Source organism: Amia ocellicauda, chromosome 5, assembly GCF_036373705.1.
Source record: "Amia ocellicauda isolate fAmiCal2 chromosome 5, fAmiCal2.hap1, whole genome shotgun sequence".
Lineage (NCBI taxonomy): Eukaryota > Metazoa > Chordata > Actinopteri > Amiiformes > Amiidae > Amia > Amia ocellicauda.
The window spans coordinates 51,076,055-51,088,532 of record NC_089854.1 but is presented as its reverse complement, the minus strand read 5'-3'; the positions used below and the strand labels follow the sequence as shown (position 1 = coordinate 51,088,532).

General features: G+C 40.4%; 2 protein-coding genes across 10 annotated transcripts in view; both read right to left on the bottom strand.

The window, feature by feature from the left end:
• anks1b (ankyrin repeat and sterile alpha motif domain containing 1B) overlaps nucleotides 1-6,492 on the bottom strand; it is a 300,917-nt gene extending 294,425 nt beyond the window's left edge. For 4 of the 9 annotated variants that reach the window (XM_066705625.1, XM_066705627.1, XM_066705626.1 and 1 more), the window contains exon 1: nucleotides 5,855-6,491. In XM_066705625.1, coding sequence (XP_066561722.1) covers nucleotides 5,855-5,985 — 131 coding nt within the window. In that variant the 5' untranslated portion in view covers nucleotides 5,986-6,491. Of the gene's footprint in view, nucleotides 1-5,854 lie in introns of all 9 variants that reach the window. The other 5 variants (XM_066705628.1, XM_066705630.1, XM_066705631.1 and 2 more) reach the window with 3 other exon arrangements.
• A 2,616-nt stretch (nucleotides 6,493-9,108) lies between these two features.
• bltp3b (bridge-like lipid transfer protein family member 3B) overlaps nucleotides 9,109-12,478 on the bottom strand; it is a 49,235-nt gene continuing 45,865 nt past the window's right edge. Inside the window, exons 20-21 of the mRNA XM_066705623.1 lie at nucleotides 11,652-11,857; nucleotides 9,109-11,293 (exon numbers count right to left, since the gene is read on the bottom strand). Coding sequence (XP_066561720.1) covers nucleotides 11,171-11,293; nucleotides 11,652-11,857 — 329 coding nt within the window. The 3' untranslated portion in view covers nucleotides 9,109-11,170. The remainder of the gene's footprint in view (nucleotides 11,294-11,651; nucleotides 11,858-12,478) is intronic.

Sequence of the window (12,478 nt, the reverse complement as noted above, 5' to 3'; positions counted from 1 at the left end):
GTTATTAATCGTTCTATCCATAGCAAATGCATTAGCGTGCATATGATGGCGACAACAAATCTTGCGTCCGCCATTTTTAATATCGTTCCGACAACAAAAGCACTTGAACATGACGTACTCGTAATCTCGACTTGGGAAACAGGATCCTCCGACTAGCATGTGAAGGCAGCATAACAACTCACGCACCCTCCCCCTTTCACACACATTTGCCAACTTTGGCAGACTCGCTCCTTCCTCGTTTTCAACATTTCAACATGAAATAAATAAATAAATAAAAAAAAGTCAAATTTGCAGGTTGATTTACACACATCACTGATTGCAGTATAAGCTGGAAAGCAACAGAGAAGGTGGCAACTTCAGGTGACTCCTAATCAGTCTTTTCATAACAATTTTAATAAGAATTCACAACAAACAAAGGCGGACAGATGACTCAATGGATCAGTTATAATTCTGGATTGGTATAGTAGACCACTACTTCAAATATGCAGCACACAGTCATCTTTAGATAGACCATGCAATCATGCAAATATTATACATACATGCAGACATTCTAAAATAGATCGCATTTATGTTTTCATAAAGGGAAAGTTAATATGTATATTAATCAAAATATAGCTAAATCTATAAACAAAAATGAGCATGACATGATTTAAGACCCTGGCCCCTGCTTGTCAATGAAATGGCTGTCAGGGTGAAAGCTTCTCATTTCATACTCCCTGGAGCTGTCCGTCATTTCCTGCCTTTGCCGTCACGCTGGGGAGACTGTTTTGTTAATGCATAAAATTCACATCTTCGAGAGAGATTGAAAAAAAAAAAAAAGTTTTCACGATACTGCTAGTGGTACTTCGTGTACACAGACACACACCGACTGGTTGTCAGTAAATATACAGTGCTAGTATAGAAACTCAGGTTTATTCTAGAAGCATGCTGACAAACTGACAAAACATGCATGGGGACAATACCCTATGGCTCAGTCGTCTGGAATTGCTCACACAAGCACAGCAGGCTTCATATCCAGACTATGACAGAGCTATGACTCTCAGACTAGACCGGCACTTAATCTGGTATCAACTGGGACACCATCGTCAACAAGTCCCTGAAATGCATCATTCGACTCTACAAGAGACATCCAAACTCAATCACCATTTCCCATTTAAACTAGAAATCAAACCATAAGCAGAAATTTTGTTATAGTTTTTTTTTTTTTTTTTCCTGTGTACTGTGGGGTTCAGTTAAGGATGCAAGTGGTTTTGTTTTTTAGGGCAGGTCAAGGCAACCGTTTTGAAACATTTCTGAGCACTTAGACCAAACTGGACCACTACAAATATGAGTTTAACATGTACAAAATTACATAACTTAACCTATCTCCTAAAAGAAGGATGGCAGCAAACTGAATCTGCAGTCCTTCTCTTACTCCTGACAGGTAGTTAAACTGCCTGCTCCTCGTTTTCAGCAACCATCACCAGTCAGTACTAGAGGACGACATCTGCAATTTTTTGATGAAGAGGGGAATAGTATGAATAGTAAAATGAATCAATATTTGTATAGTGTCAAGATAAAACTGGCACATCAGCAAAAAGATAAGTTTATTCCCATGCAGAACATTGAGGGAAAACAGGCAGTGTTAGGTCTATAGTTCTGTTCAAGTGCAGACGAAATACCTCCAGGGCTGGTTGTATTACTTCTCATGCTCCAGGACATTAGCAATGCTCAATCTAGGAAGAAATTAATTGGTTCACATTGTACATTCCTAAAATGACCCCCCCAGCACTATTCAGAAATAGAAGAATCACCTCAGACTGCTAAAAATGTTAATAAGCTCCAACGGTCGCCTTGACTGACCGCCTCAGATCAATGACTGCGCTGACTACAAACGAATAACTCTGTGCTACAATTAGAATGATACCTCAAAATAACAATTTGTTCCTCATGGTGAAAATTTGTCATGAAGAGAAATCAGACTTTTAGAAAAGTAAAAAAATAAAAAGTCACTAAATGCAGAACAGTGCAAGACATTCATGTGTATTATTGGTTCTTCTATTTTAGAAACACACGTGCTGTCCGGTGTGGTTTGCCAATACTTAAATAGCTGGATGTTGAATCACAACAAGAATGCATTCCAGACAGTTCTTGCAAAGAAGCTTTATAATCATCTCTATTGTGTTAAACCATCATGAAAGTCAGTCACCCATGAAAATCAACTAATTTCAATGCTAGTAACTGTCTGAATATAATTTGTATAACTCAACACAGAATCTTGTGAATCCCAAGTTGTGGATCACACATCTTTTTAGGAAAGTCCATGGGCCTGTTCCCTGTCATGATTATTAACAAAATCCCATTTTATTTAACTTGCAAACCCAGCTCTTCTTTTTCGGATTCAATGTTGTTAAACAAGTCTGCCCTTTCACTTTCTGTCACCTGCTTTTAGTTATCTGATAATCTCAGAGCCCCAGCACAAAACAGTGTATTAATTTCCTCGAACATCCTGTGCAACAGTGGCAAGCTCTGCCGGTGCTAAATTGCCTTGGTTGAGGCATAAGGCATCTTCTCGGGGGAGCACTGGCATGTTGTCTTGTCCAAGATGGCTAATGTTTCATCTCCTGAACTTGAAGTTTGTCCGAGACCGTGGACTGTCATGTCATGAAATCCTAAGTCTCTCCTGCGCGGACTGACTGTGTGGGAGCTAAATCATACCTCATTAAGCTGTGGTGTTGGGAGGTTCATATTGCAGTACATACATTCGGCAACTATATGTTAGTTGACCTTATGTGGAATATGAACTCTATATGATGCTTTAGAAGACAAAGGTCCAGAACTTTTAACACTCCATAAAGCACTGCAGCACCACTTCTTATTCACTGACCATGTTCTGAGCCAGCAAATATGAGCACTAAAGAAAAACAGTTTAGAATTTAACAATGTAATAAAAAGACAAACAGAGTGCAGCAATGCTGATGTCACACCCCCCATGGTTACACACTAACATTCAGAAGATGTGGTTCAAACAGAGTGGTCACAACTGTGAACAACTAACACCCCCCCACCCAACACACACACACCAATGAAAATACAAAATCTTAGAATAACTTAGCACATCATGAAATGGTTGTAACACAAATATAATAATATTTTTTTTGTTTGTTTAAACTTTGAAGACATGACTTCCTTACGGACTCACAAAGGCAGAAGCGGGAGGTGACTACATCTCATATCAAAGCACAAAACTTCAACATTACATTTCCACACAGATTGGATAAAATTAGGTTTCATGAAAAGGAGTCTTAGGGAGCCGGCCACCTTTGGCTTTGTAATTACACTGAAGCGCTGAACACTCTGAATAGCAAACGATCCCATACACACAGTTCAGCAAGCCTGATTACAAACAGTATGATGAACGTCTCGATCAGCTGGTGTCCACTTAAATGGAAAGAGACAAAGGTATCTTGCAGCAGCAATGACACTGCAGCTCTGGATCATTTTACAATCTGCTCTGATGATAAAACGACAGCTGCATTCACGGTCAACAATCACAGAGAATTGTGCTTGAAAGCTGGAGTATTTTGATGGCTTATTAAAAGGGAAAAACAAATTTTAAGAAGTGGGATTGAGGAGAAACTGTAGTGAACGGTCTGCCGTACAGTATATTTATATTGTAAGAGGTCAAAAAACCCAGTTAGTATATTTTTCATTATAAATATATAAGAAGTGCTTTTTTAAAAGCACATGAAAACACAAACAAAAAGATTCACACTCTGCATTTCATAGCTGAACTCCCCCTCCCCCAACACAAATTTGGCATGAACAGATAGAATAAGCAATCCATATGAAACTAAATGCATTGACGCACTGCTTATTGGGCTATTTTTCTGCCAGGTACGACATACATTAAAATGATGATGTGCAGTGAGCCTGGAGATTGAAGTTGACAAATAATCAAAGAAAGCAGTCAGAACAGCATCGATTTTCACCCGCTGGGGAGGAATGGGTGTCACCTCTATGCGCTATTATTTTCAGATGTGTACTACTTTCAGTAGTTGTTCTACTGCTGCTGCAAAAAAGAAAAAGAACAAACCAAAATGCCCAGCCCAAAACAGAATACAGTAGATCACAGAAATGTATTTAGCTCTGAACTTTTGACCCTAATCAGAAAGTCAAACACAAGAACGTCTGCCGAGGAGACACTCGAGAGGAATTCAATAACTCCACAGCACTTTCATTAATTTGAAAGAGCATCACTCCTGCCCACTTTAAAGGGTCTCTACAGCAAGCATCGCAGGTATTTTTCCACACCAATATGCACTAGAAAGTAGCACATGGCAAGGATTGCACCCAGTCATTTTGAAAAGGAAAAAAGTTCCTACATTATTTGAAGGGAGTAAAGCAACAAAGAGGGGTTGGTCCAGAGTGAAAGTTGAACATTGTATGTACTACATCTTATTTTTAGACAGCCAAAGAAGATATTTCCTGTATTCTAGCACACAACATCAGATAACACCAGCCCAGCTACTGAAAGTAACAAGTCTCAAGACGCTAGCTTGCCCAAGATCACCCAACTATTAATTTTGAACATCCATCCATCCATCAGCAATCGCTTTAACTAATATGACAGCGGAGAGCCATAATTACAAGAAACACGGCTGCGAAACAGACCAAGTGTATTTTAATGCACCTATCCCTCTGATTGATGTTGAGGTCCGTCCAGTTCCAAAGCTAGTGTAAGAGCACAGGCCTAATGTATGTACACTGGGCACACTGCCCATCTGATTAAATTTATGATGGAGTGAAGGGGGGAAAAAACATAAAATCAATCACGTTCACCTTTAATGAGGGATGAAGCTATGCCAATGTGCAAGTGATACCTGCTGCTACAACCACAGCAATATTGGTCTTGTTCTCCATTAGAAAGATGCATATTACTAAGATATTAGTGCGACAAAACAGAAGTGTGAGGGGTCTCCACCGAATTGTGAATCATTACCAATACTGCACAACAGGGTTTAAAAAAATACTGTTTAATACGTTTGCATCTTTTATCAAGTAAAAGGAAGCAGGGGTACCTCCACCATCTCCCTGCCCCTGGCCTCATGCCTCAGCTCAGCCCTTCCCCATCTTTCCACCTTCCACATTAGAGAGCTGTCAAACGTGAGCCTTTGAGATCCCATCTCCTCATCCATACCTGCTGTAAGATTGGGCAAATATCACCCCTACCTTCACCATTGCTGGATCTACCAACTGCGCCCCAGTCCGGAGCCAGTGTGAGGGCAGCGGGGTGGGGTGGAGGACATGAGATTGATAGTTAAGTCAATGTTGAAGCTTCATCTCGTCGTGCTCATCTACTGATCTGTCACAATTTCACTCTATATTCATTTAAAGGAGCTTTTTCAAACCCGTGTCATGAATCTTCCCGACAGTAACTGTTATTATAAGGACACTTCTGCAGTAAACTCCTGGAAAATGTATTCAAACTTCAGATCCATGCCAGAAGGGCAAAGACATTCAAGGCACTTCAAGCACGCGGATTCATTAATTAAGAAGCAATCAATTAGAAGATGCACGAGAACTGCTCATATACAAGTCGCTTCAGTAACACGCATGCCCTTGCTAACATACAATGTTGCCACAACGTTAGCAATCAAACTACTACACCTCAGACAATGCAAACTACAAATCGATGTTTCCGAGCACAGTTTGCCCGATCCTGCTTTATTCGGTTAGATTTTCTTAAAACCAAATCTAGTATTGTCAGGAATTACTCACATGTTGGAAACAGCTATGCCTTTTCGGCTTAACCCCCCCAACCCGCTCGGTCCCCTGCGCGAAGTGCAGGAGCGGGACTCCGGGGTTTACATACCTCAACAAACTCGGCAGAGGGATGGATCCAGACGCGGTGCCCAATAATCCCTTTTTGCCACTCAGTAATTTCTCCACCAGAGTCACATTCCCAGTACGAGCCGCTTCCAGTAGTTCCTGCTCCTTTCCCATAGCGGCGAGACCAACTCGAGAAGGACACGCAATCAATGAGGTTTCTCTCTCTCTCTCTCTCTCTCTCTCTCTCTCTCTATCCAACCCAGGCAGGAGCAGAAGGGGGTCCGTCACTGTCGGGTGCGATTGCAGACCATGTCTGATGTCACTGCATGTTGCTGGGACGCACACGGTTCCTGCAGCAGCGCGCCGCCCGCCCGCAGCACCGGAGTGACGGGATGGGATCAGCAGCTGAACCCGGACTGACTGAGGGAGCCAAACCGGCCCGGTGCCTGGAAACCCTGTTCAATCGGACCGTCACACACGCCTCTCTCTCTCTCTCTCTCTCTCTCTCTCTCTCTCTCTCTCTCTCTCTCTCTCGCACACACACAGTCTAACACACACACACACATGCATGCATGCACATACCGATCGACTCTCACATTCACTCTCACTTGCTTGCTTGCTTGCTTTGCCAGAGAGGCTCCGTTCCCAACCTCTCTCTCTCTCTCTCTCTCTCTCTCTCTCTCTCTCTCTCTCTCTCTCTCTCTACTACGCAGCCGCCGCCGCCGCCGGGCCCGGGCGAGAGCGCTGTACATCATGGGCGTGGAGAAGAGCGGCTCCCAGCAGCGAGCCGAGCCACGATCCCATTGTTGCTGCTGCTGCCGCCGAGAAATCAATCAATTAATTAATTAAACTGCAGCCGACTTATGCATGCCTTTTTTTTGTTTTTGTGGTTGTTAGTTGCTATTTTTCTCTCACCTCAGCAGAGATTTGTAGATGAACGCGACACGAGGCCCCTTAATTAAACCAGGCGGGTTACAGGCTGGTTTTAATGGATATGTTGGAAAACGCTTCGCTGGAGTCACATTCAATCGCAACAAAAGAGACTATTTTCCCTCCTAGTCTGTTTGACAAAAGGGATGTGGGGGCAGACAAAGCCGTGTGTCGGAAAGACAAAACAAAAGAGCTGCATGAGCCTAGGGAGAGCTATATGATTATGATGATTAATATTGACACTAAAATAAATGTTTTGTCAAGCAATAAATGAAGGACACGACGATCTTCTATCGTAGCCCATTACCAAAACATGGGAAGGTGGACACTTGTGTTGCCTTACTGTAAATAATCCATCAGTGTGTGATACAGTCTAAGACCCACACTGTTAACTGAGATTTATTTTTCCCAAATAGGGTTGTCTTCACCTACACATCACTTCCCAGAGATCATTTGCACCACAGCCCCCCCCCCCCCATCATTGTCTTCAGATACACACACAAGGATTGTACACTCCCTACATTCCTTCAGAGCTCCAATTTGCATTAGATTTAGCAGACCAAACACTTAAATCAGAGAAAAGTCTGCCTACTCTGCAGTGTTGGCCAATTAAGTGATGTGCAGAAAGAATTCAAGCACTGCTTCTGCTATTACTGCTGCTGCTAACTTATTTCTCCAGATTTATTATGCTCGGCACAAAATGCTCTTGGCCCGGGATCCGATGAAATAGATCACTCCAATTCACCCACTGCAGTGTACCCTCCCACATACATCCCCATTGAGCTCTGGTTTGTCACTATATACCACTTCCTCTCCTCCCAAACTTCAACAATAAAACTTCTACATCTTGTTTTAGAAAAAGCACTGCCAATTTTAAGTCGTGTAAAAGTGAAACACCCACAGAATATGGATTATATTCCCATTTATTTGGAAACTGGCCCGATTATGTGATATATATCTGTGCAGAGTCTCAGTTTAGTCAGAGGAGATGTTTTATTTATTTCTTTGTTTATGTTTCATGGCATTTTCAAAACGAAGACTCTGGATCTGCTTTCTGTGCTGACAGATGAATGCTATAAGAAACACAATTGGGTTCAGTAAGCATTTGTACACACTGTGTGACAAAGCCCATCAGACTGAGGAAACAAATTACAGGGGCTGGCTTTCATTTAAAACGATGCTGAAAAAGCGATGGCGACTGTGCACCTTTTCATCTGTCATTTACTGTCCCAGTCTGGCAGCTTTAAATTTACTCATAGGACTAGAACAGAAAGAACCAAAAGATGTTTGAAAACTAAAATTATTGTTACATCTATGGCTATATCACCACTTGGAAACAAATTATTTGGCTTCAGTGTTGTTGTATAGAAAATGAATGACTGGTTAAGATAGATGTGGAGGTGTAAAAATATCTCACAAACATTGCAATTAAATCTCTCTCAAATAAGAGAAATGGAGGCCATCCATTATCCCATTTCCTTTCAGCATATACATTTTAAACAAGTTGAAGATCAATGGTATGTTGTATTCTGTAAACAATGTGTACAAATTATAGATACACGGTTCACAGATCATTATGAATAGGCAGTAGTGTGGAGTAGTGGGCACTGCTGTTGTACCCTTGAGCTTGCGCCAATAAATGCCCCACTATGCAATAAATAAATGTGATATATTGTAAGTAACCCTGGCTAAGGGTGTCTACTAAGAAACTGAGTACTAATAAACCCAACTTGAAGAATACCATTTAAAAGGACATAGATTTTTATATTCAGCATCTAATGAATGTTAAACACTGTGTGTGTGTCGGTGTATTTCACTGCGTTGGAGTGGGTGCATATTAAAAAGCCAGGCAACCAGAAATAGGTACCGGGAGGACAGTATGCAATGGAAAAACATCCGTCAGCAACACTCGCTCTCTAATGATCTATATACAGTTATGCAATACTTCTAATAAGAGAGGAAACCAATGTTTGGAATGACTTTTCCGAGCCTACAGATGTCACTGTCTTATTGCTGTAGGTGGTACAGTGACAGTGTTGGCTGCTGTGCTTTACAGGCAGATAACATTTGGGAAGAATCGCCACGCTGCGGGTTGAGAAATGGTGAGCAGCAACACCTATTTTACGTGGGTTGGTGCTCAGTCTGAAAAAGATAATCACACATTCTTTCAGCTGTACTCATGGAAAGATCTTCCAGGGCACTTGGGGAAAACTGAGGGCGTTCAAAGTGCTTGGCAGTGGCATCTACAGCTGTTGAATTTATGTTTTTCTATTATATAAAATATTTAGGATATAACCTAGTGGAATGGATACACTCATCCTAACCCAACCCATCATCATCAAAAATAAAAAATAAATAAAAAAAAACTTGATTTGTTTCCTCTTTATTTTACAGTATTTAAGCAGCTTTAACAGACAAGTAATTACATATTACAAGATTTTCTTCTCTAATTTGTCAGAGGAGACAGTACACACAGATTAAGTTGTAGGACAGAGAGAGGAGGTCGAAGACATTTATAGTCTTTTATACAATCAAGTTCCCCCAATCTGAATGTAAGCGAGAGGCTTACCTTTTTAGAATCTAAATGTTTTGTAAAAAAAAAAAACAAACAATGAAAAAAAAGACCCAAAATAAAGTTCCAAATAGTAGGTTCACTAGACATTCATTTTCATTTTAGTTTTCGTGAAACCAACATGGTTAAGATTCCTATTTGGACAGTAGAAGAGCAGAGGCACTTGAGAAGGCTTGTATGACATCATCCCTTTGGTGAAGACTGAACCATTCTTGCCTTCACGTTTACAGGAATAAGCGCAAGTGGGCTTTAACAATGGGATTTCACCCTTAACTGAAGGTGGCAATTCTCCAAGACCGACTAGTTCTCAACTATGGCTCTAGAACAACCAAGGTACAAACTGGCATCTCTGTACTATTCCAGACACGTGAAAACCTTAATCAATGCAAGATGCATTTGTAAAATAAATAAAAATGACAGGAACATTCAGGCGCATGCTGTTCAACACAATGGATCCTCCATATAAATATTGACAGTTAAGAGGTTTTGTAAGTCTTCCTTTTCCTTGAGGCTTTGGGAGTCGCACATTTTGCAGTAAGCCCATTTGTGTGTAATAGAGTACAGGATAATCACAAAATGAGCCAGTAAACCTTCACAGTGAGGAGACTTTTGTCTTAATATATAGTTATGAGCACCAATCGAATTTCAGAGTAACTTTTCTAAGGGCAGTTAGGTTCATTGTCAAAAGCATAATACTAAAAACTGTAAATCCAAGGTGAGATTCAGCTAAAATCAAATCCACCATAATGCTTTATTTGTTGAAAGAAATTAACACTATTAAAAGATATTTCACTGTACAAATACAGGACATACATGATGTTAATATGTAAACTATGGTCAGTGTCTAAATTCTCTACATAACAAAAAAACATCAGCAACATCCTGCATGTACAGTATACAAAAAGACAACCCTCACTGTATTCAAAATGAAATGCTAACCTGCAATGAATTCTATTACTCTTCACAAACCGGCAGAAAATATTGAACGGCGAAATATATGCACATGAAACCTCTCTTGCAGAAAAAAAACATGTATATATATATATATACACATTTACAACAAAATGACCAGACAACCAATCTGCTTAATCTGTCCTCTAATGCAAGGCTCATCATTTAACATAGGTGTCTTATTTACAGTTATACATACAAAAAGTACTATGCCGATAAATTTATGAATGGGTATATACACACCTAGAAAAATAGAAAATCCATTGCTTTTATGTTCGTGTCAGTCTGAATAGTTTAACATAATCAAGTAATGAAATGTCTGTTATAACTAAATTATAATTTTTTCCTCAAAACCCCCACACAAAAACACTGCCTAGCATTCGAAAATCTCTTTATAAAACATTCTTACACACATTTTGATGAACATTTTAAAAGCTAAATACTTTTTTGTCAGTATTAAATACATGATGAGTTTAAGGACAGTGCAAATTGTCTCAAGATATTACAAATCATTTGACATTCTTAACACACACCGAGCTCAAGCCAGTGCATAATTGGTCTTGTGTGCTTCTCCCCTATTTAAGAATTCACTGCATCGCTTTACTTTATTTTTTTAGTGTTGCTCAAAATTTTCAACAACATTATATTCACCTGTCATTATTTAACTGGAAAATGCAAGAAAAAAAAAAAAAAAACCTAAACCAATACAAATAATACTATTTCATGAGACCCTGCTGTACGTACTTCCTCTTTCCATTAAGAATTGCACAATTCAAATATCTCTTTTGTTCACTGCTTCTCATAATATTCCGCTGCAATGATGGGCCCCTCGAGGCCTGTTAGAGGAAAGTGCCATTTATTTTTTCACAGTTTCTCTTCTTGGTCCTGAAGCTCATCCACTTGGAGTTAGCTGCTGGTTGTCAGATTTTTGATTTTGTGAAGTAAGCTGTCTTTCTCCATCTGAGCCTCCGCAAGAGCCATTTTGGCTTTGGAAAGTTCCAGCTTCAAACACTCATTTTCTTCAATTAGCTTAAAAAAAAAAAAAGGCAGACATTATTAATAGCATAGACACTTATAAATATATAGATTTAAGCATTACATTTTATGATATGAATGATATTACACAATTTTATAATAAACATGGTGACATTTCACTTGATTTGATAAATTAAAAAAGGAAAAAAGGATAGGTATTAAAAGGGAATTACTCTGTGTGAGATACTAACCAATGTAGTTGTAGTTGCCTTCCGTATTCAAGTAGCCACCTTTTTTTTTTCCCCCTCTCCAATTTATTTGCCCTGAAGCTTCTGATGATTCTCACACATGTCCTATGTATTCACAAACTATGACAGCTCTGGTTTTAGGCTCCAGGCTGCAGGTTCCTCACCTGTTTATTGCCTAGGGTTGCAGTGTTGACAGCATTGCTCGGAGACAGTTTTGGGGTCTGAGCTGGAGGGGATGGCTTTTCTGGAAGCGTCTGAGTGGCCTGCGACATGCTGCTCGCTCGGTTTCGAGTCTCTGGAACATGGCCCACCTTACTCAAGTCTTCAGCCCTGGCTTCTGCTTTCATTCCTGGCCCATATGTTTGCTCACCTGTGGTTAGAACACAAGAATAGCAGTGCTGTAAATCTCTTCACTCAGAACACAGCACAGCAACAGAGAATTTTACCATGTCAGGATGTGTGTGTGTGTGTGTGTGTGTGTGTGTGTGTGTGTGTGTGTGTGTGTGTGTGTGTGTGTGTGTGTGGTGGGAATTTAAGAAAAGACTCCACTTCAAAAAAGGCACACAAAAAAAAGGAACAAGACTTGTTTGGATTGGGGCTGATCATGGAATTAGCATTAGCTTTTGTTGTTGTCCCCATGTGAAATTGATGTGACAGGTATTATTCAGTTTGGCCCACTACTATAGTCCCTGCACTAAGGAGGGAGAGGTGTAGGCAGCTTATTGTGTCCTCCAAAAAACTGAACTGCCAAGACATCCGAGGGGATTTTCTTTTTTGCGTTATACCCCCCCCCCCCCCCACACACACACACACACACACTCTCCAGTCTACAGCCAAAAACAGTACAGCTATTGCATTACACTCCTGGCTCCTGGTAAGGCACAGACTAACACAGTTTACTTGAAATCCCTCAATACATCTCAGGCACTTCCATTGCTACACAGCCGTACCAGGTACAAATAACTATTTACACAGGGGACGGAGGCACAGA